Genomic DNA, 25,888 nt, shown 5'->3' on the forward strand with positions numbered 1-25,888 from the left:
CTGGAATGTGACCCAAGAGCTTCTCCAAAATTGAATTTGGCTCTCCGGCTGAAAACGGTTCCCCCACCTTGCCTTAAAAAAGGGTTCTACCCTTAAAGGCAGGCTGAAAATACTTTAAAGCATAATACATTGTATTCACACAATTAAGATCACATCTAGTTTGGATCTCAAATGCCCCATTTGTCCAAAGTTTGTTTTTACTACTGATGTAAAGTCATGAACGCCCCCACAGTCAGCGTAATTATGTGAAACCTAACCCTTTGGCCATGTTAAGACAACACGCTAAGCCACAGTGGTTAAGCATTTTGAGCTAAACATTATGGCTTAGTGTGCTGTGTGAACCATTCCTAACCATGGCGGCTACATAACCACTGTTTCAACACGCTCACTAACCATTTGCTGCAAAAGTGTTAGTGGCCTAACCATGGCTTAGCGTGTTGTTTAAACAGGCTCTTTATCTAAAGTTTAGGTAACACTGAACAACTTTAGGTAGCATTCCTGACCATTGGCCATGTTGCTAGGGGCTTCTGGGAGTTGAAATCCAAAACATCTGTAGACCTTGTTTCTGGCCATCCCTGTTGTACATGATTTTTCCTTCTATGTAAAAAATGTTAGTCAAGTCGAAGGAGCCACCAGGTGTGAGAAAGAAGGCTTTTGCCTTGTATGTGTGATGGCAGTAGGAAATGCTCCTAAACTGGGCGAATCAGCCACTAATACATTCATCTTTCTTACTTTATTCCTTAGATAAATGAACAGATTAAACTGAAGGTTTTTAATCAAAATTCCATGACAATTTCATTTGCCTCCATCAATGAAACCGTCACTTTGCCTTTGGTTAGACCTGGATGTACACATGGATCAAAGGCTGACAAGCAGGTAAGAAGTCATCAGGTGGAAATGACTTTTGACATCAGCTATGCTACATGAGTAATAATATGATTTTCAGTAATTGCTTGTTTTCTGGTGCCTAGCCATATTAGCTTAAATACAAATGATGGTCTTTATCCATTGACTTGAATCAGCCTTATTAAAACTGATTTAAAGAAAATTATGTTTCCCCCTCATAACCCTGAGGGGAACTACCAGAAGTAACATTTAAAGAAAATCACTCTAGACTTAAGGCATCAATTTCTTTTCAGTGATTCTTGCTTTCTGTGATATAAAGCCTTCTTGTATAGATCTAGACAGAATTTCATATATTATTTATTTATTGCTCTCATTTATAGACCACCTTGCAACATATTACCAGCAAACAAACAAATCACATACATAATGCATTTTCATTAAACATTTAAAAAATGAATAACTACTTTAAATAGCACACAACGGGTGAAAAACTAATGCTGGATCAAAAATGCCACTTCTTACTTTCACAGGGCTATTTGTCTCCTGTGAAATGGGGGGCATTCTGGGAGAGTTTGGAGGGGTGAAAATTCTAAATATATATATATATATATATATATATATATATATATATATATCTTTTCTTTTTCCTATAGCTTTTAAAACTTGATTTTGTTCTGACTTTATACTGTTAGTTTTACCCTACCCAGTGCCTGTTTACCCTACCCTGTGCCTGTTTGCATTCTCTTCCCCTCCTTATTGTTTTATTATGATTTTATTAGAATGTAAGCCTATGCGGCAGGGTCTTGCTATTTACTGTTTTACTCTGTACAGCACCATGTACATTGATGGTGCTATATAAATAAATAAATAAATAAATAAATAAATAAATAAATAAATAATATATATCAGGGGACCTTGCCATGAATACAAGGTGGCATAAAGGTGCTGGTATTATTTCTTTTCTTTTTAAAAACACGCACCTTAAACTTGAAAAACAAAAACAAATCATTGCCAATGTTTTATATGGGGACAGAGGCAGCAGCCAAGGGGTTCTCCTCCTTGAGAATGGGAACAATTCTTCTTTATTTATTCTTTATTAGCTGATATACCTGGCATTGATGTACCTGGCCCCCTAAGATATATGTCTGCGAGGCAATCATCATAAAGTAGTAGGCCGGTGCTAGGCCTGTGAGTTAACCTTTAATCGAATTATATTTGTTTCTTTTTTTCCTCTCTCACCCTCATGAAAACCCTGCAAGGTAGGCTGATGCAAGGCCTGTGAGGTAACTTTAAAATGAATTGAATTTGTTTCTTTTCTCTCTCTCCCTCTCTCACCCCTGACACATGGCCACTTGAAGCCGCCAAGGCAAGCTTTTTTAAAATTCTGGGGCTAATAGCAGGGAAGGGGGAATGATCTTCATGCGACATGTCGCATTTAAAATGAAAATTGGGAGAGGAATGTCTGGGTGTATGCCATTGATTTCTTTCTTTTTCTTTCTTTTTAAAGAAAATGATATGGTTTTTATTAATGATGCATTTAGCCTCCCATGTATAGTTTGGCCCTGAGTCTTCTGATCCTTGAACAGGGCATTGTCTGAAGCCTGACATGTAACTGCCCTTTTGTTAACACATCATCTCTATAGCCAGAGTTTATGCTTATCAGCAAAAACAAACTCTGCTATAATGGCTAGTAGACAAACCATTCCCCACCCCCATCTCTCTTAAAAGAAAGAAGGAAGGATATGTATGCCACACTTAACTCTTTTCAAATTGCTTCCCTAGAGTTCCATTGACCTTTGAAGAGTAGCGCCCAGGAACTACACCTGCATTAAAAGCAACCTTCTTTTTTTTAAGAGCCTCTTTTCAGGTCTTTCCCTCCCTCTAAATATTTATATTGTTGATGCACTTTTGTGGAAAGACAGCCTTTGCATTAAAATGTTTTATTACCCCACAGACTGACTTCATAGGCTGGCTGAATGACATATTTTCCAGCCACTTGGTGTTAATTGGGCCATTTTTTAGATTAAGAATTCATTGTTGTCCCAGTTGGCATTCCCACCCCTCCCACCCACTGCTCCCACTTCTTAAATAAAGAATATATATAATACAAACACACACACAATATAAAAAATATGTTTTTAATTGCTTTTGTTGTGCAGAAAGAAACTGCCAGTGTGTTAAGAAAGAAACCGCCGATGTGTTAAGAAAATGAAAAATGTGAAATCCAGATGTATAAAATGTAACAAAGCTGAAGGGGGCAACCCAGGGCACCTCATGCCAAAGCCCTCTGATGCCCCTTGAAAACATGGATCCACTTGGATCTGTGCTTTCAAAAGGCTCCCCTGGCTGGACAGGTAGAGAAGAGCACTCTACAACCTTGAGTTTGGCCAGATCCACACGTTGAATAAGTGTGTGAGTGAGAAATGGATGGACATGTGTGTGAATGGATGATGTGTATGGTGTTTGTGTGAGTGTGTGAAAGAAAATGTGTGGTGGTGATAATCTTAAGAGAAAGAAGTAGTGGGGGAGAGAATTGATGCTGATGATAAATGATGATATTAAGTTTATTACCATCCCAATCTTTTTCTCTCCCTTTTGGTCTTAAGATCCCCACCAGTACACCACCATCTCTCTCTCATCTGCATCCCCACCATCTCTCTCTCTCTCTCTCTCTCTCTCTCACACACACACACACACACACTATCCGTCTGTCTGTCTCTCACACAAGATCACCACCATTTTCTCTCTCTCACTAGATTCTTAAAAGAGAGAGAGTCTGATGGTGATGATCTTAAGAGGGAAAAGTGGGAGTGGGCCTAGTGTTACCAATCAAAAGACACTGTGAAGCTCTTCCATCCTTCCCTCCTTTTCCATGGTAAGGAAAAAGACAGGAAAAGCATTGAAAACACACAACAAAAACATCACCCTTAAGTACCCAAAGAGTGTGGGGTAGCTTTGGCTCTACCTACTATTGGCTTTGGCCTCCCCCAGTGCCAGCATGTGGCCCCTGAAAGATTGCCTCTGAGGAAGCGTAGCCCACTCCTATGCTAGAGTTTGTAACTGAAGTGCCTTCCGTAGAATCCTGAGAAAGGTAAGTCCTTCCTGTGTACATAGGTAACATGGGGTTTGGAACGGGTTGCCCCTTAGCTTAGAATAACATGGACACAACTGGTGTCCTGCATTTCTCATTGGGCAAAATGCTGTAGACTTTTTGTCCATCAAGCACAGGTCAGACTATTTGTCCATCTACCCAGTATCCTCTTCTACCCTGAACAGCAATGCCTACTCTGTGTGGCAGTGGCTTTACAAGGGTTTTAGGCAGAGATCAGTGCTCTCCCTGACCATTTTAGGTAGTGATTGAACCTGGATCCTTTTCCAGGGCAAGGACGTGATCTACCTCTGCACAGTGGGCCCTCTGCAAAACTTTCTCCTGTTGATTCTCTGCAGCATCTAGTACTCACTGCCCTGCTCTATCGACATTCTGTTAAGGTTAAATGACTGGGAGCTGTTAATAGACTCATCTTCTATGAATTTGTCGAATCTTCTGTTCATCCTCCACCTCTAGGGGTGCATTTTAGAAGTTCTAAGTGTGATAGGCACTAAGTCCAGAGCAGTGAGTACATTGTACCACTATTGCTGTATGGCAGGCCGTATGCATCCCATTTTGGACACTAGAGCCCAGTTAGTACAGGCTCCCAATTACATGCAGAGCCCCCTTTTGTGTGCACACCCGAGATCAATTGTAGGCAAGCCAACCTGTCTGCTTTCCTCTGGGCCAATCAGGAAGCAGATGGGAGGGTGCAGAGTCAGTGCAGGCAGACTGGAAGGAGAAGTGCTTCCCTCTGGTCCACTCCTCAGGAATAGGCCAGCCTGGGATTTAGCCATTGTGTTTTCCTAAAATCCTACAAGAACAAACAGCAGGCAGATCATTTTTCTGGCATCTATAAATGGGCCAGCCACTCAAACAATCCTCCTCCTCCTCCTCCTCCTCCTCCTCCTCCTTCTTCTTCTTCTTCTTCTTCGCTTTCATCAAATCCTAGCTATTTTGGATTTGTTTTAGCAAGTTAGTGATCCTCTGGGTTTTGAAAATATGAGGAATATATGGGTATGTGTGTTTATCAGTGCATTGATAGGTAGAAAGGGACTCATTATGGAGCCTCTTCCAGTTAAGTTGTACTTAGTATAAAACAAATCTATTTATTCTTACTCATGATAAATAGGACGCTTCTAGGATATGAAGATAATGTATTTCAACTGCTTTGACCATTAGCAACGTGCTACATAAATGTTAATGTTACCACATGTATTGCTTTTAATGAAGTCCGTGTACTGCAGCAGAAGTGCTCTAAAAGTCCAAATGCCAGAAAAGTTACACTATTCTGTAATAATCCTGATTCTTTTCCTTCTTTCTTTCCAAAGTTGTCTGTAAGAAATAGCGATGAGGACAAGGAAGGGCACTGGAAAAGAAGCTTAACAGAGATTAAGAGGAGGTTTGAGAAGATAGTGAAACAATTTATAAATGGTGTTTTGATGGTCTCAGGTATAGTCATTTTTGCTGTTCGTGTGCGCTCTCTCTCTCTCTCTCTCTCTCTCTCTCTCTCTCTCTCTCTCTCACACACACACACACACACACACACAGAATGATGATAAAAACTAAAGCTAGAATAACTGTGCAAATATAACATTTTGGGGGGGAGGGAAATGATTAAATTTAGACATAGGCAAATGATCTTTCATCAAGTGAGAACTAAGTGTTGGTGTCAAAAGTCCTTTAAGGAGCAATCCTATGCATGTTTAGACAGAAAAAAAGTCCTACAACTCCCAGCATTCCATGTGTGTGTATATGAATCCTACAACTCCCAGCAGTGGTAGCTGGGGAATGCTGGGAGTTGTAGGGCATTTTTCTGCCTAAATATGAATAGGGTTGCCCCCTTAGTGTGTTCAAATTCTAGTTTCTAAATGGTTCGTCGGAAATATAAAAGGTGAAACCAAGGTTTTCCACTCAAACGTCAAAATGTGAAAAATCTAAAAGGTGCAGAACTTGGAATCTGTTTTCTTTTGATGTTTGTGAATATGGTGTTCATATCTAAAAGACACAACACAAAAGGAAAGGGGATGAGGAGGAGGAAGAATTAATAATAATAATAATAATAATAATAATAATAATAATAATAATAATAATAATTCTTAGCTGCCTCTCCCCCTGGATCGAGGCGGGGTACAACACAAATATAAAATACCATAAAATACATAATTGATTAAAAACATGTAAAACTAATACATTATTAAAAAGCAGCACAAATAATAATATATTAAAAAAGCAAACTCAAGCACTAGTTTTTAGTTATTGAAACCTTATAAGCATTCTTTCTGACAGGAAAGGAGAAAGCAAGCTCCTTGAAGCTGCTTTCCCTGATATTCTTCCTGGGAGGCAAGGTCTGCAGCCTCCCAGTGGCCCATGGCCTGGGTCAGAGGCAGGGTGAACTGCCCTCCTGCTCTGCAGAGCCAGGGCAACTGATAGCTGGAGTCTGGCAGGGAGGGGTGTGACAAACTGGGACTTGCTTGTGGAGTATTTAAGAAAGAAATGGAACATAAAGAGTTACATATGCCTACTTGAGTAAACATCTGGATATGAGTCCTGTCAGTGCAAAAAGAGCTATATGGCATATATATTGCTTCCAGGTTTGCACAACAGGGTGGAGACCACCATCCAAAGAGCCTCTTCAGGCATATGATTGGGAAGACCCAGTGTGGTATAGCGACTAGAGTGTTGTCTGTGAGTTGGGAGATCCAGTTCCTAGTTCCCACTTGGCCATGGAAGCTCCCTGGGTGACTTTGGGCAAGTCACAGACACTCTGCACAGCCTACCTCACAGGGTTGTTGTTGTTAAGAAAAAATAGAGAGGAGGAGGAATATGTATACTGCCTTGAGTTCCTTAAGGAGGAAAAAAGGCAGGATATAAATGTAATAAATTAAATAAATAAGACCCTTATTCCTCTAGCAAGAAACACAGCTTCTGAAAAGAAGAATTGGGAATCTAGCCCCTTATACTTTTGGTAGTATTTGACTGAGCTTCCCTAGGCATGTTTACTCAAAGGTATGTCCCACTCTGTTCAAGCCTATATCCCAGGGGTGCACTGCCTTTTCGGATGCAAATGTGTGCATGGACACACACACACCAATCACACTCACCCCAACAGCCATCTTGGTCTTGTGCAGCAACAGCATCTGTTCCAATCGGCAAAAAAAGAAAAGGAAACTATTCTCTATACAAATGGGCTTTATGGTTCCTGGCATGGAAGTCTCATTCCTAGACTGTACACAACATCCTAGGAAGTAGGCAGGAACGTTCAAAGATGCTCTAGGAACAAAGTTCTATGGTAGGAAGCATCGCGTCTGTTTCTAGAGCATTTCTCCCTTCAGTTTTTCTGTTAACAGATTCTGAGTGTCTGGAGAGACCAGACAGGGTTGGGAGGGGGGCACCTGTGGCCTGCACTTCTCACACCCATGCTATAGTCAATTGATGGTGTGTTTTTTTTTTTATTATTAAATTTTTATTCATTTTCAACACTATATAAACATAGATAAACATTACCAAAATATAACTGAAACAAAACACAATAAGAAAAAAAACACATCAAATATCTGCTGCATACATATTGAATGATTGTTGAGTACAAATATCAAAAACTATTACATATACCTTATCATACTACAACATCTTCGTTCTTAACATAAAAGTGCACCCCCCCCCTCGGGATCATTCTTGAGTCCAAAATCTAATCGTTTCTTCTGCTGGTGGTTTCCCACTTCCCTTAGTAAACACAAACACTAGGAACTGTTTCCAAATTCCTTCGAACTCATTTATTTTAGTTACGCCTTTTCTCCACTTAATATTACATGTCAGTTTATCATTAATGGCTATGTCCCATACTTCTTTATACCATTCCTCAATAGAATATTCCCCTTGGACCTTCCAGTTCCTAGCTACCATCAGTCGTGCTGCAACCAACAAATTCGATATCAGCTCTATAGTTCCTTTTCCACACTTTATATCTTCAAATAGTGACAGCAATGCTATTTTTGGTGTTTGTTCTATTTTCATTCCCACTATTTCTTCAATTTCTGAGAACACCATCTTCCATAATCTTTGTACATATTTGCATTGCCACCACATATGTAAATACGTTCCTTTTTCCCCACAACCTCTCCAACAATTTGCTGAATGTTGATCACTTATCTTATTCAATCTAACCGGGGTTAGGTACCACCTCCATAGGATTTTAAAATAATTCTCCTTTATTCTTACTGATAAACTTCTCAACACTCTTTGTTTCCAAAGTCCCTCCCAGCTCTGTCGCCCTATTTGTATCTTCAAATCTGATTCCCAAACCATTTTCTCTGTATTCTCTCTAAACTCCTTCTCTAACAATATTTTATATATTTCACTCATTAATCCTTTTGAAACTATACTCCCTCCTTTCCCTTCCTCCTTACTTACTACTAATTCTTCAAACCTCGTCATCTTTCTGCACATTCTATTATCTTTAATCCACTTTTTATTCCATTGCTCTAATTGACCATATTCTAGCCAAGATAGCTTCTTCTCCTTTAACAAATTTTCCATATCCTCTCTTGTTTTAATATCTCTTACCCAATCCTTTAATCTTATTTTATTTTTCTCTTTTAATATTTTACATAATCTACCCTTTAGATCCTCTGGGAAATTCTTTAACATTATTATCGGTGCTAAGGGAGAGTTGCTCGGAAGCAGCTTCCCTTTAAATTTACTCCAAATTTCCCATTGAGTCCTCAGGAGTGGATTATCTATACTTCCAACCCACTTTCTTCCTCCGTCTTTAAAAAAAACATTCTCCAAATTCATCTCTACCTTATTTATGGTTTTTTCTTCCATCCAATATAAATCTCCTACTCCCATAATTGCTTCTACAACATGTCTTAATCTATTTGCTACGTAGTATAATTTTATGTTTGGGAGACCCATTCCCCCCTTTTTTTGGCTTAGGTACCAATTATTTTTATTCACTCTTGCTCTCTTTTCTCCATTACAATATTTATTAATAATATTTTGCCAACTTTTTATCTCGGTTTCTGATATTTTTATAGGTAACATTCTAAATACAAAATTAATTTTAGCTAATATCTTCATTTTTATTAAGGCTATTCTTCCGAACCAAGATAAATTTAATCTTTTATATTTCTCCAATTTCTCTAATACCTCTTTCTTTAACCTCGTTAAATTTTCCTTTTCAAGATTCTCCAAATTTTTTGTAATTTTAATTCCCAAATATTTAATCTCATTCTTAACTTTCAATTCCATTCCCTTAAATTCCCAATCCTTTTCTTCCTTCTTGGTATAGTTAAACAACATCATCTCTGATTTAGACCAATTTATTTTTAACCCTGTAATTTCCTCAAATTCCCTCAACTGATATTTAATTCTTTCTAATTTTCTTAATGGATTCTTAATGGTCAATAAAGTGTCATCCGCAAACATGTTTAACTTTATTTCCCTTACCTCTCCAATTCCTTCTAACTCTTCATCCTCCCTTAGTGCCTTCGCCAAAACTTCCATAACCATTACAAACAGGACCGGCGAGAGCGGACATCCTTGTCTTGTTCCTCTGGCTAGTCGTATCTTTTCAGTAAGTCCGTCATTTACCACCACTACCGCCGTATTTTGGGAATATAGCTGTTCTATTACATTTTTAAATTTATTTCCAAATCCCAATTTATCTATAATACTCTTTAGTGCCTGCCAGCTCACACAATCAAAAGCTTTAAAAATATCTAATGCCATAATACCTGCCTTAATATTTGCTTTTTTTATTACATTTATTACATTTAAAACTCTACCCACTAAATTATGCATATGCCTTCCTACCACAAACCCACATTGATCTGCTCCTATATATTCTGCCAAAAATTTATTTAGCCGTTTGGCCATAATAGATGTAAAAATTTTAGCATCCTGATTTATTAAAGAAATAGGTCTATAAGAATCGGGATTAGTCAAATCTTTATCTGGTTTTGGGATCAGAATTATCACTGAATGTTCCCATGATTCAGGTATCTTCTCTCCTGATAATATCCTATTATAAAGTTCCATTAATTTTGGAACTAAACAGTCTTTGAAGACCTTATAATATTCTGGACCCAAACCATCTGCTCCCGGTGATTTACCAACTTTTAACTTATCAATAACCTCTTCAACTTCTCTTTGAGTTATTACTGACTCCATTAACTCCTTATATTCTAATTTTATTCCCTTCTTTATAAACCTTCCAATATACTCCTCCACCTTTTCTTGTTGAATTTCTTTACCCTTATACAATTCCTGATAGAATTCCTGAAAAATTTTTATTTTAGCTTTCATTGCATGACAATAATTCCCTCGGCTATCTTTCAACGTTTCTATCCCATTCCTCCCTTTTTCTTTTTGTGTGAGCTTGGCAAGCAACCTCGAGTTCTTATCACTGTTTTCAAAATATTCCCTTTTCATATACATTAAATTCTTTTGAATCTCTTCTATATTTAAATTTTCTAATTGTTTCTTCTTAGCTTGTATTTCCACTAATTTATATTTATCTTTAACTCGCCAATATCTTTCCTCCAAGTTTTTAATTTCTATCTCTAACTTTTCCTGTTCTGCACATTGTTGTCTTTTTAAACTACATGTTTCTCTAATACAGATTCCTCTTGCTACAGCCTTCATGGTGTCCCAAATGACTGACCCAGCTGTTCCTCCTTTTTCATTAATTTCCCATGACTCCGACAGTTCCTTCCGAATTTTATCTACTATTTTATTATATTTCAATATCTTTGTATTCAGCTTCCATCTATATGCCTCTTTATAATCTTTCTTAACTGTAAATTCTAGACTTAACAAGGCATGATCAGTTACTTTTATTACCCCCATTTCCATTTTACAAATCCTCGTTGCAAAATCTTTTGAAACAAATATATAATCTATCCTGGAGTATGTATGATGAACTGGGGAAAAGTATGAAAATCCAGGCCTATTCCCGTTAAGTAAACGCCACGAATCTAAATAATCATTTTCTTTTACTAATTTATTCAATATAGTCATATTGTTCCTCTTTTCAGCATTAGTGGGATTTGACCTGTCCCGTTTATTATCCATAACCATATTAAAATCCCCAGCTAATATAACATACCCCTCCTTAAATTCTTCTATTTCTTTAAACAACTTTATAAAAAACTCTCTATGCCTCTCATTTGGGGCATAAACATTAATCAAAGTATAGACCTTTCCCTCAATTTTACCTTTTAACATAAGATATCTGCCCTTATCATCCTTTTTTACTTCTTCTAATATAAACCCACTTTTTTTTGAAATCAAAGTGGCCACTCCATTTTTTTTCGATGTCCCTAATGACTTTTCATAATAGGCTAACCACTTTAATTTTATCATATTCGAATTCTCGGAGCCTTGGTGTGTCTCTTGGACCATTATAATATCTGATCCCTCTTTATTAAGCATTTGTTCTATTCTCTTCCTTTTCACGACTGCCCCCAAACCTTTAACATTGAGTGTTGATACCTTTATCTTTTTATCCATAATCACCCTTTTGAAATCTCTTCCGATCCCTTGTGCTCAGCAGTTCAAACTTGCTTACATAAGAAAACAAACTCCATACATAAAACCCCCACCCTCCTACCCCAATCCCTCCTCTCCTACCTTCCCCCCCTCCCCACCCCCCCACTCTAATCCCCCCCATATCCCCGTGAGTCTAGCACTCCAGCCATCTACTTTAAAGGGGGGGGGGAGGCAGTGCTGCGCCTGGCCGGCAGGTTTCTATATTAGCATTTCTATTTGCAATTATCTCCAAACATAATTAACAATTCTCTTACTCTCCAGATGTCCCAGCCTCATTCCCTCCCCCACCCACTCCAGCCCCATTTGCTTCCCCATCCAGACCCAGCCTCTTCAGCAATTCTTTACCTTGATCCAATGAGGTTACTCTGTGTTCCCTCCTCTCATATGTAAATCTTACGAAAACCGGGTAACCCCATGCGTATGGAATTTTGTTCTGCATTAACATTCCAGTTATTGGTTTAATACTCCGTCTCCAATTTAATGTATGTTGAGAAAGATCATTATAAATTTGCACTGCTTTGCCTTTATATTGTAACTGGGTCAAAGATCTCAATTCTTTCATGATTTGCTCTTTTTTATAATAGTTACCAAATTTCACCAAAATATCTCTAGTCCCTTTGTAGTTTTGCCCCCCCACGCGGTGGACTCGGTCCAGATCCGATCCATCTATTGGTATGTCAGGCATCAGCTCTTTGAACCAGTTCAGAATGATTTCTCTAAGATCTTCTCCTTGTATCTGCTTCAGCTGCTTTATTCGAATTGAAGATCTACGAGATTGGTCTTCCAAGGCGATCAGACGTAATTCCCATTCCTTAAATTGAATATTTGTTGATTTTTCAAAGGCCTCTTGCTTCTTCTGGTCCAATTCCGCTTTTGCCTCTGTCTCTTTGATCTTATCCGAGTTTTCTGCGGTCTTATCCGAAAGAACACGCATTTGTTGTCTAAATTCATTCATTTGCAGATCCATTTTTTTAAAAATGATGATATTATTCTCTACAATAACTGCCTTAATTTCTGCTAGGGAGGGAAAGTTGCTGTCCATTGCTTTTCCCCCTTCAGCCATATTCTTTTCTTTATTTGGTACTGTATCCAAAGAAACTGGGTCTATAACTTCGTCTTCCTGGTCTGTTCCAGGGGCTGTATCTTCCAGGTGGGAGAGGTGGGTTAAATTATGATTTGAAGGTTTCTTTTTTTGTATATTCAACTTTTCCCACTTCTTAATCTTTTTTTTAATGTTGGACATAGGACCCTTCTGAGTAGGGCATAAATCTTAGAGCCCCCACTTCCTTAGCAACTTTTACTGGCTTCTCTTCTATGTGCCAAACACACCACCTTCTTCCCGAGGGGGAGGAAATATATTCAGTTCACAACAGCATTCACTAGAGGGGATCAGATCCAATCATTCACAGTTTCTCAAAATCCCACATCTCCCTCACAGAATGCTGTTTCTTCCCCTTCACCCCCCCCCCTTCTCGGCACACCGCAAACAGCTTCCACTTTCCACTTTACAAAGATTACAGCAAACAACTTCAAAGCCAGTATTTCAATCTTTCCAACTTAAGATAAAGGATGAGAAGTGAGGATCGCTGTAAATCAGATCAACGTCTAACAAGCATAAGTTCTTTCTTTTCAAACTGCGACATCAATCATGTTACTTTCGGTTTCGCCTCTGCAGTTTATAAAGACATTCCGTCAAGCTCACCTCATCCCATCGGCTCTTCTCAACACTTTCCAGCTCCGATAGCTTTTATAATCATTTCCTGTCGTTTGCTCAAAGATTTATGCCCATTAGAAAATAGATAATTGCTTTTTCCGGCAACGCCGCTCAGAGCCTCAGAAGAAACCTGCCACCGCCATGGCTGCCAAGCTCCGCCCCCCCCAATTGATGGTGTAAAGGTTAAAAACCAGTAAATGAGTCGTGTGGACATAAGCATTGCTGTACTGGATCAGAACAACATTCAAATCATCCAGCGTTCTGACTGTAAGAGTGACCAGCCCTCTGAATGTTCTTGAAGGTGAACACTTTTTGTTGTTTGTCCCTATCCTCTTTGCATTCATAAGAATCATGCACCATGGGCATTTTTACACACAGCGTTTATCATGCGCTCGTGATTGTTCACTCATGGATTTTCAAGGGTCCTTTTCGCAACGTCGGCAACTTTCGGAGCGCCATTTTAGATTTATTCCGCCATTTGATAAATTGCCAAAAATGCAGTAACAAAACAAAAACAAACAAACAAAAACGCCATGCAAAAGGTGGTGTAATTCAAGAATCGCACAATATTGTAGACATCGTGCAGCATGATCTACTGGCTGTATAAATGAAACATATGGAATGTGCCCACAAAGGAACTGGACAAAAACAAGGGGATGGGAAGCACATGTATTATGCCCATTGTAAATCCACAAAGACTCCGGAAGACGAAGACCTGGTAAGGCTGTGCAATTTTTTCTTAATGTAGAGAAGCCTCCTGACTGTCCTTATTGACTAGGGACAAAAACCGGATGCATTTGTCCCGCCACAAGCTCAGTGGGAACGTGGAGGGACAGCAGGATTGTGACACGCCCCACAATGCTGATGCAGCCACATATTCAGCCTTAGCTAGAATAGGGTGACCATATTTTGGAAACCAAAAAGGAGGACAACATGGTATGTCCAGCACCAAGGGGGCGTGCCCACCCGAACATAGCCTTGGTCACATGTCTGATTTTACAGCACACATTTAAGACAAATCTGTTCTACATAACATCTTAATGTTAAAATCACTGAAATAGAGAACAAGTGAGAGTTTCAATGTATCTGAAATTAACTTCACTCACTCCTACTTTCCTAGGTTTTGCTGTACTTTGAAGCTTTGGCTATACTCTGTGTGTTACATTCTCCCCTTCCTTCAAATATCTTTTCTGACTGTATCTTCACTCATTGCAAGCTGTTGTTGTTGTTAACAAGGTTTGCTACTGGCCCCAGATCTGTTTCAAATTTGGTATGGCTAAAGCTCTACCTAAAAGCTATCATGGTGCCAACTTTCAGCTCTTTATCTTTAAAAATGACAGTTTAAAAATTAATAATTTTAAAACCTCAATTTTTAAAAAATTCCTAAAAGTTCAATGGATGAACGGATCTGTTTCAAATTTGTTGTGGCTAAAGCTCTACCTAAATCCTTTCATGGTGCAAAGTTTCATGTCTTTATCTTAAAAAATGACGGAGTTATAAGCATTTTTGTTAATTCCCATTTTAGCTGCTCTTTGGAAAAAAAATCTGGATTTCCCCTCCCCCCTCCTGGATTTGCCATCAAAAACCCGGGCAAATCCTGGCAAATCTGGTCATATGGTCACCCTAAGCTAGAAAGGGCCCTCCATGTATACACCACCCGTTGTTGCAATTGTGAACCTTGACTGGGTCAAGGTTCCAGACTGGAAGGCCTATGCACGTACAGCTGGGCACATGTAAGGCCCTTTCTCAATTATGCTAAAGGCAAGGCAGCCTATGAGCGTGACAAGCGGGTGTGTCCATGCATTTTCTGTATGTCTCTATGTGGATGTAAAGGTCTGCATGCCCCTCTCTTACCTGTTACAGGTCCCAGGTAAAGCAATGTCCCTATTTTACTGCTTGTTGAGTTTATAATAAATACCACCGGATATTGTCACTCAAAGGTCAGAAAGTCCTGAGCTGAAGGATATTCCATAAGGAGCAATCTCTTGCATGAGTAAAATTAACATTAATACTGTTTATCAATAATTTCCATGGCACTTTATAATCTAACTTTATGAAATAACTGACCATTCTTTATCTGACAGGAATTTGTTGTATAGAATATCCAATTGGCTTTCATTCTTCAAAGCAAGTGAAGTTTTTGATGAAGGAGTCACCATTTCAGGCCTGGGATCGGAAACAAAGAGAAGACACCCATGTATCAGTTCCAGAAGCAAAAGGGAAACGTGTTAAACTACCACGTGCACGGAGCACTGTCAGTTTCAAGGGAATGCAAAGGCCCGCCTCACGGTTAGTGGGTTTATATTTGCGGTGTGTGGAAGCATTATTTTCTACAGGGAAGCTAGACTAACCATGTGGGTCAGCAGGATTCAAATATAACCCTTGTAAAATAAACACTGGAATAGGTCACATAGGGCTGGTCCTGCCATTAGGCAGAGTGGGACAGGTGCCTTAGATGGTAGATGCTATGGGGTGACATAAATAGTGGATTTTGGCTTATTTGATTTGTGTTTACATTTTAATCATTTTATTGTTTTTTAAGCAACCCTGGGAATATGATTGAAGGGTAATATAAACACAATAACTTTATTTATTTAGTTGCAGTATTTGTGAAGCTCCCCATAACAAATATTCTATGTGTGGTTAACTAAAACATTTAAAAATATTAAACTAAACCAAGAAGAAGACGTCGAACTGAGCAAAACTAACTGCAGCATAAAACTAAAATAAATAAGACCAGCAACAGCAAAATATTAATACAGCAGAAGAGTGGCACTAAAAGGTCTTAAAATTTAAAATGCCTGGGAAAATGAAATGGTCTTCACTTGGAGCTGAAAGGACCACAACATAGGGGCCAGGTGAGCTTCTCTGAGGAGGGCATTCCACAACTGAGGCACCACCACAGAAATGGCCCACAGAAATACCACATTTGGTGGGGTACCCAGAGAAGATGATCTTAGGGTCAGGAGGGGCAATTCTTTAAGTCACCTGATCCCAAGCCCTTCAGAGCTTTAAATTGTGTCTGGAATCAGACTGGCAGCCAGTGCAGATGGAAAATTATTATTTATTTATTTATTTATTTATTTATTTATTTATTTCATTTTTATACCACCCAATAGCTGAAGCTCTCTGGGCGGTTCACAAAAATTAAAACCATGAAAAGCATAATAAAACAAACAACAGTCTAAAAACACAAATACAAAATACAATATAAAAAGCACAACCAGGATAAAACCGCACAGCAGAGGTTGATATAGATTAAAATTTGGAAGTAAAACAGCAAAGTTTAAATTTGAGTTAAATTAGGTGTTAAAATACTGAGAAAATAAAAAAGGTGTTCAGCTGGTGACGGAAGGAATTCACTGTAGACGCGAACCTCTCTGAGGAGTTCATTCCACAGCCGGGGTGCCACAGCGGAGAAAGCCCTCCTCCTAGTAGCCACCTGCCTCACTTCCTTCGGCAGGGGCTCATGGAGAAGGACCCCTGTGGATGATCTTAAGGTCCAGGCAGGTACATGTCCAAGTTCTAGCATAATATGGTCACATCAGCCAATTAACAATCTTCTTACCCAGTTTGGGATAAACTGAAGTTTTCAGCCACATACATAACACATTGCAGTAATCCCAAATGAGAGGAGACTTGAGTGCAGATAATTATAACAAGGCTATTTCTGTCTCATCAAAATCCTATGACTATGATTCTTCTATTCATGACTCGTATTTATTTAACTTTCCATTTCCCTCTCTTTCTCTCACACCCCATGCTTCACACAGAACCAAAACAGAGATCTCGGCTCAAGATACAATTCTTGCATCGGAGACCTGGGCATCTTCTCCTACGGACTGTCCAGTTATGCTACGCAAAGTTTTGACCAAAGACACTGATAGTGTATGCTGCAAGTGTGTGGTGAAACTCCCGTTAATTACTGACTTGGAGTTTGAAAAGTTTATCTCTGCCCGAAGAGATCCCCATCAAGTCATCGTGATCTGTGTGCTGTCACCTCAAAGCCATACCTACTCCCCCTTCTTTGAGTGGTCCATCGAAAAGATGTACATACAAATGCAGCATGGCCGTCCCTCCCCTTGTATTCAAGTAAGCTTAATTTTGGCACTCAGCGTGTTCCCCAAGGCAAGTGCATTCTTCTTGCCTGCCTGGTAATGGTTGCTGCTACATTGTGGAATTGTTTGGGTGTAGTATTTGCTACCCACTAAACACATAAGAGCTGTGTGATTATGCAGCTGTGTTTGCATTGCATGAACATGGAATTTGATATCTGGTGCAGAATTCCTGTCATCTCCCTGTTCTTTTCTTTGTTTTGAAAAGCAGGTTTCTAAATCATCTGGCTACTGTAAATAAGTGAAACTTGAAAATATGTGAACAGAAGCTCAAGGCAGACTGAGGCCTTCCAATGGCTGAGTGACCATCTGTTCTCTGCCTAAGTCCCGGTCCCTGTCCCTCCTCTAGAAACAGATACATTTGTGGTCCTAAACATACTTCACCCCTGTGCTAAGGGAAGACCCCTGGCTATCTTCTGTTCATCTGCCTGCCTGATGGAGCTGGGGTCATTTAGTTTCTCCATTAGATTGTCTTTTATAGCATCAGAAACATGATGTACATTGGATTGGTTAGAACAGAAGTCCTTTCCAATACACTGACAGAACGACTTACTCCCTTTCCAGTGCAAACACGATCCCTACCGCTTCCTGAAATATGACCTTGAGAGCCCTCTGAACCAAACGCCTCCGCTTCTGGTGCAGAAACACGGTGTCGTTCCTGGCATGGTGGTGGTAAGTATCTGATCATTTTCTTTTTGTAATGCCAATTAGCACCTTTGGTTCATCAACACGATGGAAGTTTTTCCTTTATCATGCCAGCTTTCCCCAGTCTAGTACTCTCCAGATGCATTTGGGACTGCAACTCTAATCATTCCTAATGGCTTTGCTGGCTGGGAATGATGGGAGTTGCAGTCTAATACATCTGGGAGGCTTCATTATGTTAACAGGCAGAGAAAAAGGTTCCTGGCCAGAAAGTGGCCCATCAGCATCAAACTCTGGAAGCCCCAGTACATTCTAACAAAAGACATAGCAAGATGATGTGAAGCATTTTGGAGTTAAGTTTTATCCAGAACTGTGCACTTTAGCAAATATTGCCTAAGGGCCAAACTTGACATAAGGTTAATTGTGTGACTGTAATTAACGTGCATGTCTGTTGTTATAAATAGCATTAGTGGGGAAGCCTGTGCACTCTTGGGACCATGGCAGGCAGGGAGAGGGCACTTTACGTGTCTCCTGCTCCTTCTGGTCTATTTTCCGCCACAAATAAGACCTCGGTAAACCCATTATTATTATTATTATTATTATTATTATTATTATTATTATTATTATTATTATTATTATTATTTGGGGGGGGAGCAAAATGTGCCGCCATTTCCAGCTTTGTGCTGGAAAAGCAGTGCAGTACAAATGCCCTCTGAATGGGCCTGTGTGAAGAAAGAAGAAGTATCGTGGGACAGAAGCAGGGGAAAAGTGACAGTAAGGAAATACAAACCACCTCCACCCCCATCTGATGACACTCAAAATCTTATTTACCTGCCCTGTGAAACCAACATCATGACTTTAAAAAGACAAAGAAAAGAAATGGAGGCACCAAGAGAAGAAGGCCTTCTCCGTATATATAGATATATCACGTTTTGTGCAGAAAGTCTACTGCTGTGTTGAATGGCTGGGTCTCTCACTCTAGTTATGCCTGGAATATATTGCTCTGTCTTAGAAGCCTTGGCACATGTGAGATGTTTTTATTCGGGCTCCTTGACAGAGGCGCCGAGTCAGATAAAACAGAGACTTCTAATGAAAGCCTTTCTGTGTTCTGATACAGCTCTTTTAAATGCTTGTAAACTCCTGAATGTGGAAGTGTAACACACTGAGCAGACAAGTCCAGAGCTTCTAAGGGTTCTGGTGTTATTATTCATTCCCTTCAGCACACCAGAATCCATTGGCTGACCTTTCCCCCACACCACACAAGCTTTGATCCTGTCCATGTCTGCTTGGAAGTAAATGTGGGTTATTCCAAGTAAGCGTGCTTAGAACTGCAGACATAATACTATATGTGACGTGAGCCAATAATAACCTGTATAATAATTGGATGAATTGGTGCCAGGCAGCACCATGGGGTTCCCTTTGTTGGTATCTGTAACTATTTCCGGGAAACATGACTTTTTTATACCAGACACAGCCAAAGAATTTGCTCCTCCAAAAATGCAAGAATAAAGAGGGTCCTTGTATTCTTGCAAGCAGTCTTCATACGAAGAACCATACATGGAATGCTTAGATGGCGATCTTGGTATGCATGCTGGGGGCAAAACCAGGACTGTGATGTGACTTAGGAGACCAGTTATATGTAGATCATCTTCTTCCTTCTACTGCTAACATCAATTAGAACATTTTCACATCAAAGACTTCTTGAATATACCATGCACTTACATTTGTTCCTCCAACCTGAAAGAGCAGTAAAACCATTTATAAGGAGTACAGCCTTTGTTCATGGTCTATGTATGCATGGGCTTTCCATTGTCAATGCTACTACATTACACAGAGGCTAATTAATGAGTGCTAATTAATTAATTAATTAATTATTATTTATTAAAACATTTGTATCCAGCCCTATATCACTGGGATCACAGGGCAGTGTACAGATAAAATCAGAACAATGTAAAAACAAATATGTACAGCTAAAAATGTATTAAACCATTAACAAACTAAAACCAGTAGAAAAGTTTAAAAGCAATCAGAATTATTATAAAACAATGTGCAGCCTTGGAGAATTTTAGCCTTCAAAGGCTTTAATAAAAAGCCATGTTTTAACTTGGCATTGAAATGAAGCCAGCGTTGGTGCCAGTTGGGCCTCCAAGGGGAGAGTATTCCGCAACTGGGGTGCCACCACAAAGAAAGTCCTAATTAATGAGTCCGTCTTCCTGGATAACTTTGACATTCAGGGGTTTAATAAATCGTTCCACCAAAGGCTACATAAAGAAATTACAAGGTAACCAAAATGCTCAGACAGTGCTGCTTTGGGAGTAAAACTGCAACACAAGGGGATTTTTCTGAAAGTCCCAAACTGAACCACATTAGCTGAACTAGATGCAAACACAAGGTTCGTTGGGGCTGATTTTGCAGAATCTATGGCACCTGCCCCTTGATCTTTAGTCAACAACTGCTTGATCAGCTCTGGCGATTACATAGCCCATCTGTCCTAGGCTGATGGAGTAGCCACTAGCGCAGCAAAAGCAATTATTCAGAATTAGAAGGCCATTTCAGTTGTCAACAGTGGTAGAAGTTAACTTACCACCTGAAACACTTGGAAATACATTAATTGGAAATAAGTCACATTGTGTTCCTTAGGGCTTACTCCCAGGCAAGTTTGTGTGAGATAGCAGCCTTAGTCTAGTTTTGCATGAATTTTTTTTTTACTTACTTGTAAACTCTAACCTGCTTTTCTCCCCTCTAGAGGTAACACAAAACAGTTAGCTGTACCAAAAAAATTCCAAAGCCAAAATGATAAAAACAACCCACTTGCATAAAATCAGTAACTAAAGCAAAAGGTGCCATTTCAGTAGCGCGGTGCGGGGAGATGTAATTCTGCACTACCTAAAGTCTTGGTCCCCACTGAGCAACACTTGTTTGTGACCATTTTTTCCTGATTTTGATAATTCATAATGTGACGACAGCGATATTACTGATGCAGAGAAAGCAATTGGCTAGAGAGAAAGATGTTTCCCTGAGGCATGATAGCACAGGGCAGCTCCCGTCCCCACTCTAAATGGCATCACAAGCCCTCTCCGGAGGAAGTTCCAAATGCAAGAAGGAATGTTATAGTTAATTCATGGAGCTTTAGCTCAACCTTCAAAGAGCTCCAAAGTCAGGTTTTTGTTGCAGCTGTTTGTTCATTTATATATGCATTTTTATCTCATCTTTCTAATATGTTTTAATCAGTTTTATGTACTTTGTATTTTTGTATTCAATGTTGTTCCCCGCCTCAATCCAGAGACAGAGGCGGGTAAGATATTTTTTATTATTATAAGTATATATCACCCAAGATTGTTTCTAACAAATAAGATCAAAATTTCACAATAAAACCCCAATATCCAGACAGGATATAATAAAAGACAATAAGATAGAGACAGGCAGCACAGTTAAAACAAGATCTTTAGATGAAACATCAACTTTTCAGCAAGGCAAATGCCTGTTGGAATAACAAAGTCTTCACTAACTGGCAGAAGACAATAAGACAGGGTGGCACCTCACCTTCATGGGCCAAGGTGTTCCACAGTTTGGGTGCCGCCACTGAGAAAGCCCTCACTCTCATTCCAGTTAAATGAGCCAAGCCCATAAATGGGAGTCAAAGAAGACCCACCCACCCCAATCTCAGGCAGTGGGCAGAGTGGTGTGGGAGAAGGCAGTCCCTTATGTATCTCGGATCCAAGCCATTTAGGGTTTTAAAGGCCATCGCCAACTCTTTGAATTGTGCCTGGAAACAAATTGGCAATCAGCAGAGCAGTTTCAGAATAGTTGTATGGTTCTATGGGTGAGAACCCACTAACATCCTTGTTGCTTCATTCTGGACCAATTGAAAGCCCTGAAGACTTTTCTAAGGTAGCTATGTAGAGCATTGCAGTAATCTGTTCTCCATGTAACTAAGGCATCTGTTACCATAGCCAAGTCTGGCGTACCAGTTTAAACTAGGCAAAGGTGCTTCTGGTCACCATCACCACTTGGGTATCCATATGGAAGGCAGAATCAAAGAGCACCCGCAGAATCCATCTCCCTCTCGGCCAGGAGCACTTCTATCTTGTCTGGATTCAGCTTCAGTTTATCAGTCTTCAACAGGCCTATCATAGTCTCCAGGTACTGTTTCAGAACTTCAAGAGTAATAGATAAAAAGGAGAAATAGAGCCGTGTGTCATCGGCACACTACTGACAAAGCACTGCAAATCTCCAGAAAATCTCTCCCGGCACCTCCATGTAGATCTTAAACAATATGGGGGGGGGGGCACAGTAGATGCCTGTGGGGCATTCTCTGCATAAATAGCTACGGTATAAAACAGGAGTCCCACAACATCACCTTCTGAAACCAACCCCTGGGGAAGAGCTGAAACTATCGCAAGATGCTACCTCCTATGGCTAGCAACACCAGGTGGTCCGAAAGGATGCCATGGTCGATGATATTGAATGCTGCTGAGAAGCTCAGCAGAACCAACAGAAACATGCTCCCCCTCTCTAGATCCCAGTATGGATCACTTACTAAGGCAACCAAAGCTGTCTTCGTCCCAAAACCAGTCCAGAAGCCCGATTGAAATGGGTCTAGACAATCTGTTCATGCAAGAACCCCTGGGATAGTAGGTGCCAAACAAAGCCCTGTAACTGTGCTGACAATTGTAACAGGACAAGTGTTCTTTGGCTTAGGTGAACATTCACCTTCTTTGCTTGTCCCTTTTTCTGCTTAATATACCAAAAAAAAAAAAACCCTTTTCAGGAAACTGCATTTGTAACAAACTGATTGCTCATAGTCATGAGGATATAGACATTTCTCCAGCCACTGTTTTTATTGGTCCTTTGTTTTAAGTTGAACAATTTTAATGTTTTTAATCTTTTTTTTTTTCTGTTTCATTCCTATGTGCACTACTCTGGAATCTATTTTAGATATGGAGCAGTATATAAATATTGATGATGATGATGATGATGATGATGATGATAATATACAGGAAATACCTTGTGCATATTCATTACTGCCTGTGCAAAGGTGGCTTTCAAGCTTTCCAAAAAAAAAAAAAAAACCCACTGTGCCTCCTGTGAGATGCTGTGGAAGGGCAGCTCGTTGCAGCTCGTTGTCTATAGCATTTGAAGCTGTCGCCCACTAGAGGGAACTGCTGATTCTCTGAACTGGCAAAGTTCTGCACAGAGCAGATTGCAAGTTATGATGAGGCAGCCGGAGACCTTTGGCTTCATAATGAACTCTTTGTTCCTTGCATGGAAGCAACCCTAAATCAAACGAGCTTGTGGCTGCCAGCTACCCATTTCCGATGAGCAAGACCCTTACAGTTTCCGAGTCCCTCTGTCCCACCCCCCTGGTGATCACATATCCTCCCCTCCCCTCGCCCTCCACCCACATGCTTCATTCTTTCTGGGTCCCACCTTGTTTTCCTGAGCATCTCCACCTACTTCCTTCTCCTGGCCCTTGTGCCTGCTTCTATGGCCCTCCACCCTATGCGTTGCCTTTGCAGTCTCCACCTTACCATCCTGAGAATACATACACCTGCCCCAGCCTCTCCCCCATTATGCTGACCTCACGTCCTCCCACTCCCTGAGCTCCCCATCCAGCCACACCGCCTACTCTTGCTATTCCACTTATCTTTTTATTTAACTTTGCACATACCCAAAACCCTTCTGTCTTAATTCGAGGGCCACTACCTTACAGATGATCATAAGGGGTAAAATGAATGTAGGCGTGGTGGCTTCAGCATTGTGTCAGGCTCCACCCTGACCTACATGCATTCATTTTATGGTGTTGAGTCTATTATAGCTGTAGGCACAGAGGGCCACATAAAAATCCTGTGAGTTAGATTTGGCACACAGGGCATTCCTGCTATAAAGTAATAAAGTTTGTCTTCTGATATGAATTGTATTGGGCAAGACAAAATTTTACTAAGGCTATAAAACAGGTTGGCAACTTGTTCCTACCCAGATGTTTTGGCCTACAACTCCCATCATTCATCACCACTGCCCATGGTGGCTAAGGCGGATGCGAATTGTAGCCCCAAACATCTGGAGGGCCACAACTTGCCCACCTCTGATGTAAAATTGTACATATATATTTATTTATATCCCTAGAATGGAACTGTAGTGAAGTAGGGACACTCTCAAAGGATAGTTTCTTTCACAGAGCCAAGGCTCTGCCCAATTGCTTTCAAACAAACAATTCTCCCAGATGAAAACTGAGGTGGTTCAGGTGTGTGAGAGGATTGTACTGTATCACAAACTGATTGTTGGCCCTGTTCTTTAACTTAGGTTGCTGTTTGCAGTTGTGCTGTGTATTTGTTTGAGAGCAATCTATTTGCGTGATTCTTCATACATCGCATACCACACTGCACAACTTTTTGGAATACATAGTTGCAATCCTGTACACACACGCGCCTGGGAGTAAGTCCCATTGGAACGGCCTGAGGGAAGCAAAAAAATAGATACTCCTTTGTATAGAGATGCAAGTCCTTTGGGGCGAGGGAAGTAACTCTTTGCCTTGCCTTGCTGGAACTCTTATTAAGTATAACCCCTGCACCCCCACCACATATGTACACGTATCCACAACCAAGGCTTTAAAAATACATGTTTTTTGGCTGTCCAGTCTTCAGTATATCCAAGAATGTACCTTTGAACTTTGCTGCAGCCACAGATGTGTACAGAAAATTGATTTGATGCTCCTGCCTAGATTTCTGGCACAGAATCCTGAAATACAGAAACACGGGAATTTACACTGTTGTTGTTTTTAAAAAGCGGGGTAGAAATGTCTTGTGTTTTGTGGACAAGCACTGCCTGCCAAAGGCACTGTATATAAGACTTTCAACAATCAAGCTGCAGGACTGGAGGTCTTTCTGCTTCTGCAAAGTGAATGGCATTTTCTTTAGCATCAGTAGTGTTAAGAGATGTGCAGGAAGTGTGTGTGTGTAGCCGTCAAGTCTCTCATGTCTGGGTGAAAACATTTAAGACTGCTCTGCAAAACAGGAAAAGGAAACCATTTGGTCCAAGCCTTGGAACTCGGTTTTATTGTTTTTTATTGCAAAGCATTTTTGTCCCCCTCCTTCCTGCCTGTTTGTCAACAGATGTACGCTGGAGGGAAGCTACTCTTCGGGGGCTGTGTTTTCAACGGATACAGCTACAGCAAGAGGGACCTGCTGAAGCAGATCAACCAAGCTTGCCTTGACTACAAGATGGGCCACTTCCTGCCACAGAGTTTCAAATTTAGGTAAAACAGGAAGTGCAGAGGAAGGGAAAGATGGGGATGGGGGAGAGGGGAGGCGATGTCATGTGGAGGTCTGTGTTTGCAACATGAACTGGACAAAGTAGTACAAAGTGTCCAAGGCTGAGCTGTATTATGAGAAGAATGGTTCGTCCATAAATTCACTGCGAGCTGTTGTAGGTACCAAGCATGTAGCTAGAGTAGCCTGCCCCATGCCCCAAACTGGTGCTTTCTGGATGTATTGGACTACGGCTCCCATCAATAGCCAATGGGGGCATCTGGAGGGCACCTGGTTGGGGAAGGCTGAACAAGAGGAATGGTTTAAAAAAGGGGGTTGAACAACATATTCTTCCTTGCAACATTTCAGGTTCCTTAAAATTAGGGCTGCTAAATGATAAATCATTTAATTTTAATTGCTTAATCATCTGGCTTTTAATCAATTTATTTTACTTCCAAAAATCTGCATCTTACCAAAACCTCAGTATAGCTCTATTTTTGAGGCTATTGGAGCTTCTCCTGAAAGAAATTACCTTTCGTGTAATGTTCTATATCAGTCCATCACTCACTGTTATATGGAAAGAGCATCTTCAGTGTTTTCTTTTTCACTAGCGTAGGACTTAGGGATATAGAACATTTTCCATGACATAACTCACCAGAGCCAAATGGTTTTTAAACATGAA

The 25,888-nt window shown here is 40.2% G+C and overlaps 1 protein-coding gene across 1 annotated transcript in view; it reads left to right on the forward strand.

Annotated features, from left to right (window-relative positions):
• Positions 1–25,218, forward strand: part of C3H3orf20 (chromosome 3 C3orf20 homolog) — a 43,532-nt gene extending 18,314 nt beyond the window's left edge. Inside the window, exons 8-13 of the mRNA XM_063121615.1 lie at positions 745–876; positions 5,266–5,386; positions 15,287–15,491; positions 16,976–17,294; positions 17,882–17,989; positions 25,072–25,218. Coding sequence (XP_062977685.1) covers positions 745–876; positions 5,266–5,386; positions 15,287–15,491; positions 16,976–17,294; positions 17,882–17,989; positions 25,072–25,218 — 1,032 coding nt within the window. The remainder of the gene's footprint in view (positions 1–744; positions 877–5,265; positions 5,387–15,286; positions 15,492–16,975; positions 17,295–17,881; positions 17,990–25,071) is intronic.
• The last annotated feature ends 670 nt before the right edge of the window (positions 25,219–25,888 follow it).

The sequence above is a fragment of the Elgaria multicarinata genome, chromosome 3, assembly GCF_023053635.1.
Source record: "Elgaria multicarinata webbii isolate HBS135686 ecotype San Diego chromosome 3, rElgMul1.1.pri, whole genome shotgun sequence".
In the NCBI taxonomy this organism is placed as follows: Eukaryota; Metazoa; Chordata; class Lepidosauria; order Squamata; family Anguidae; genus Elgaria; species Elgaria multicarinata.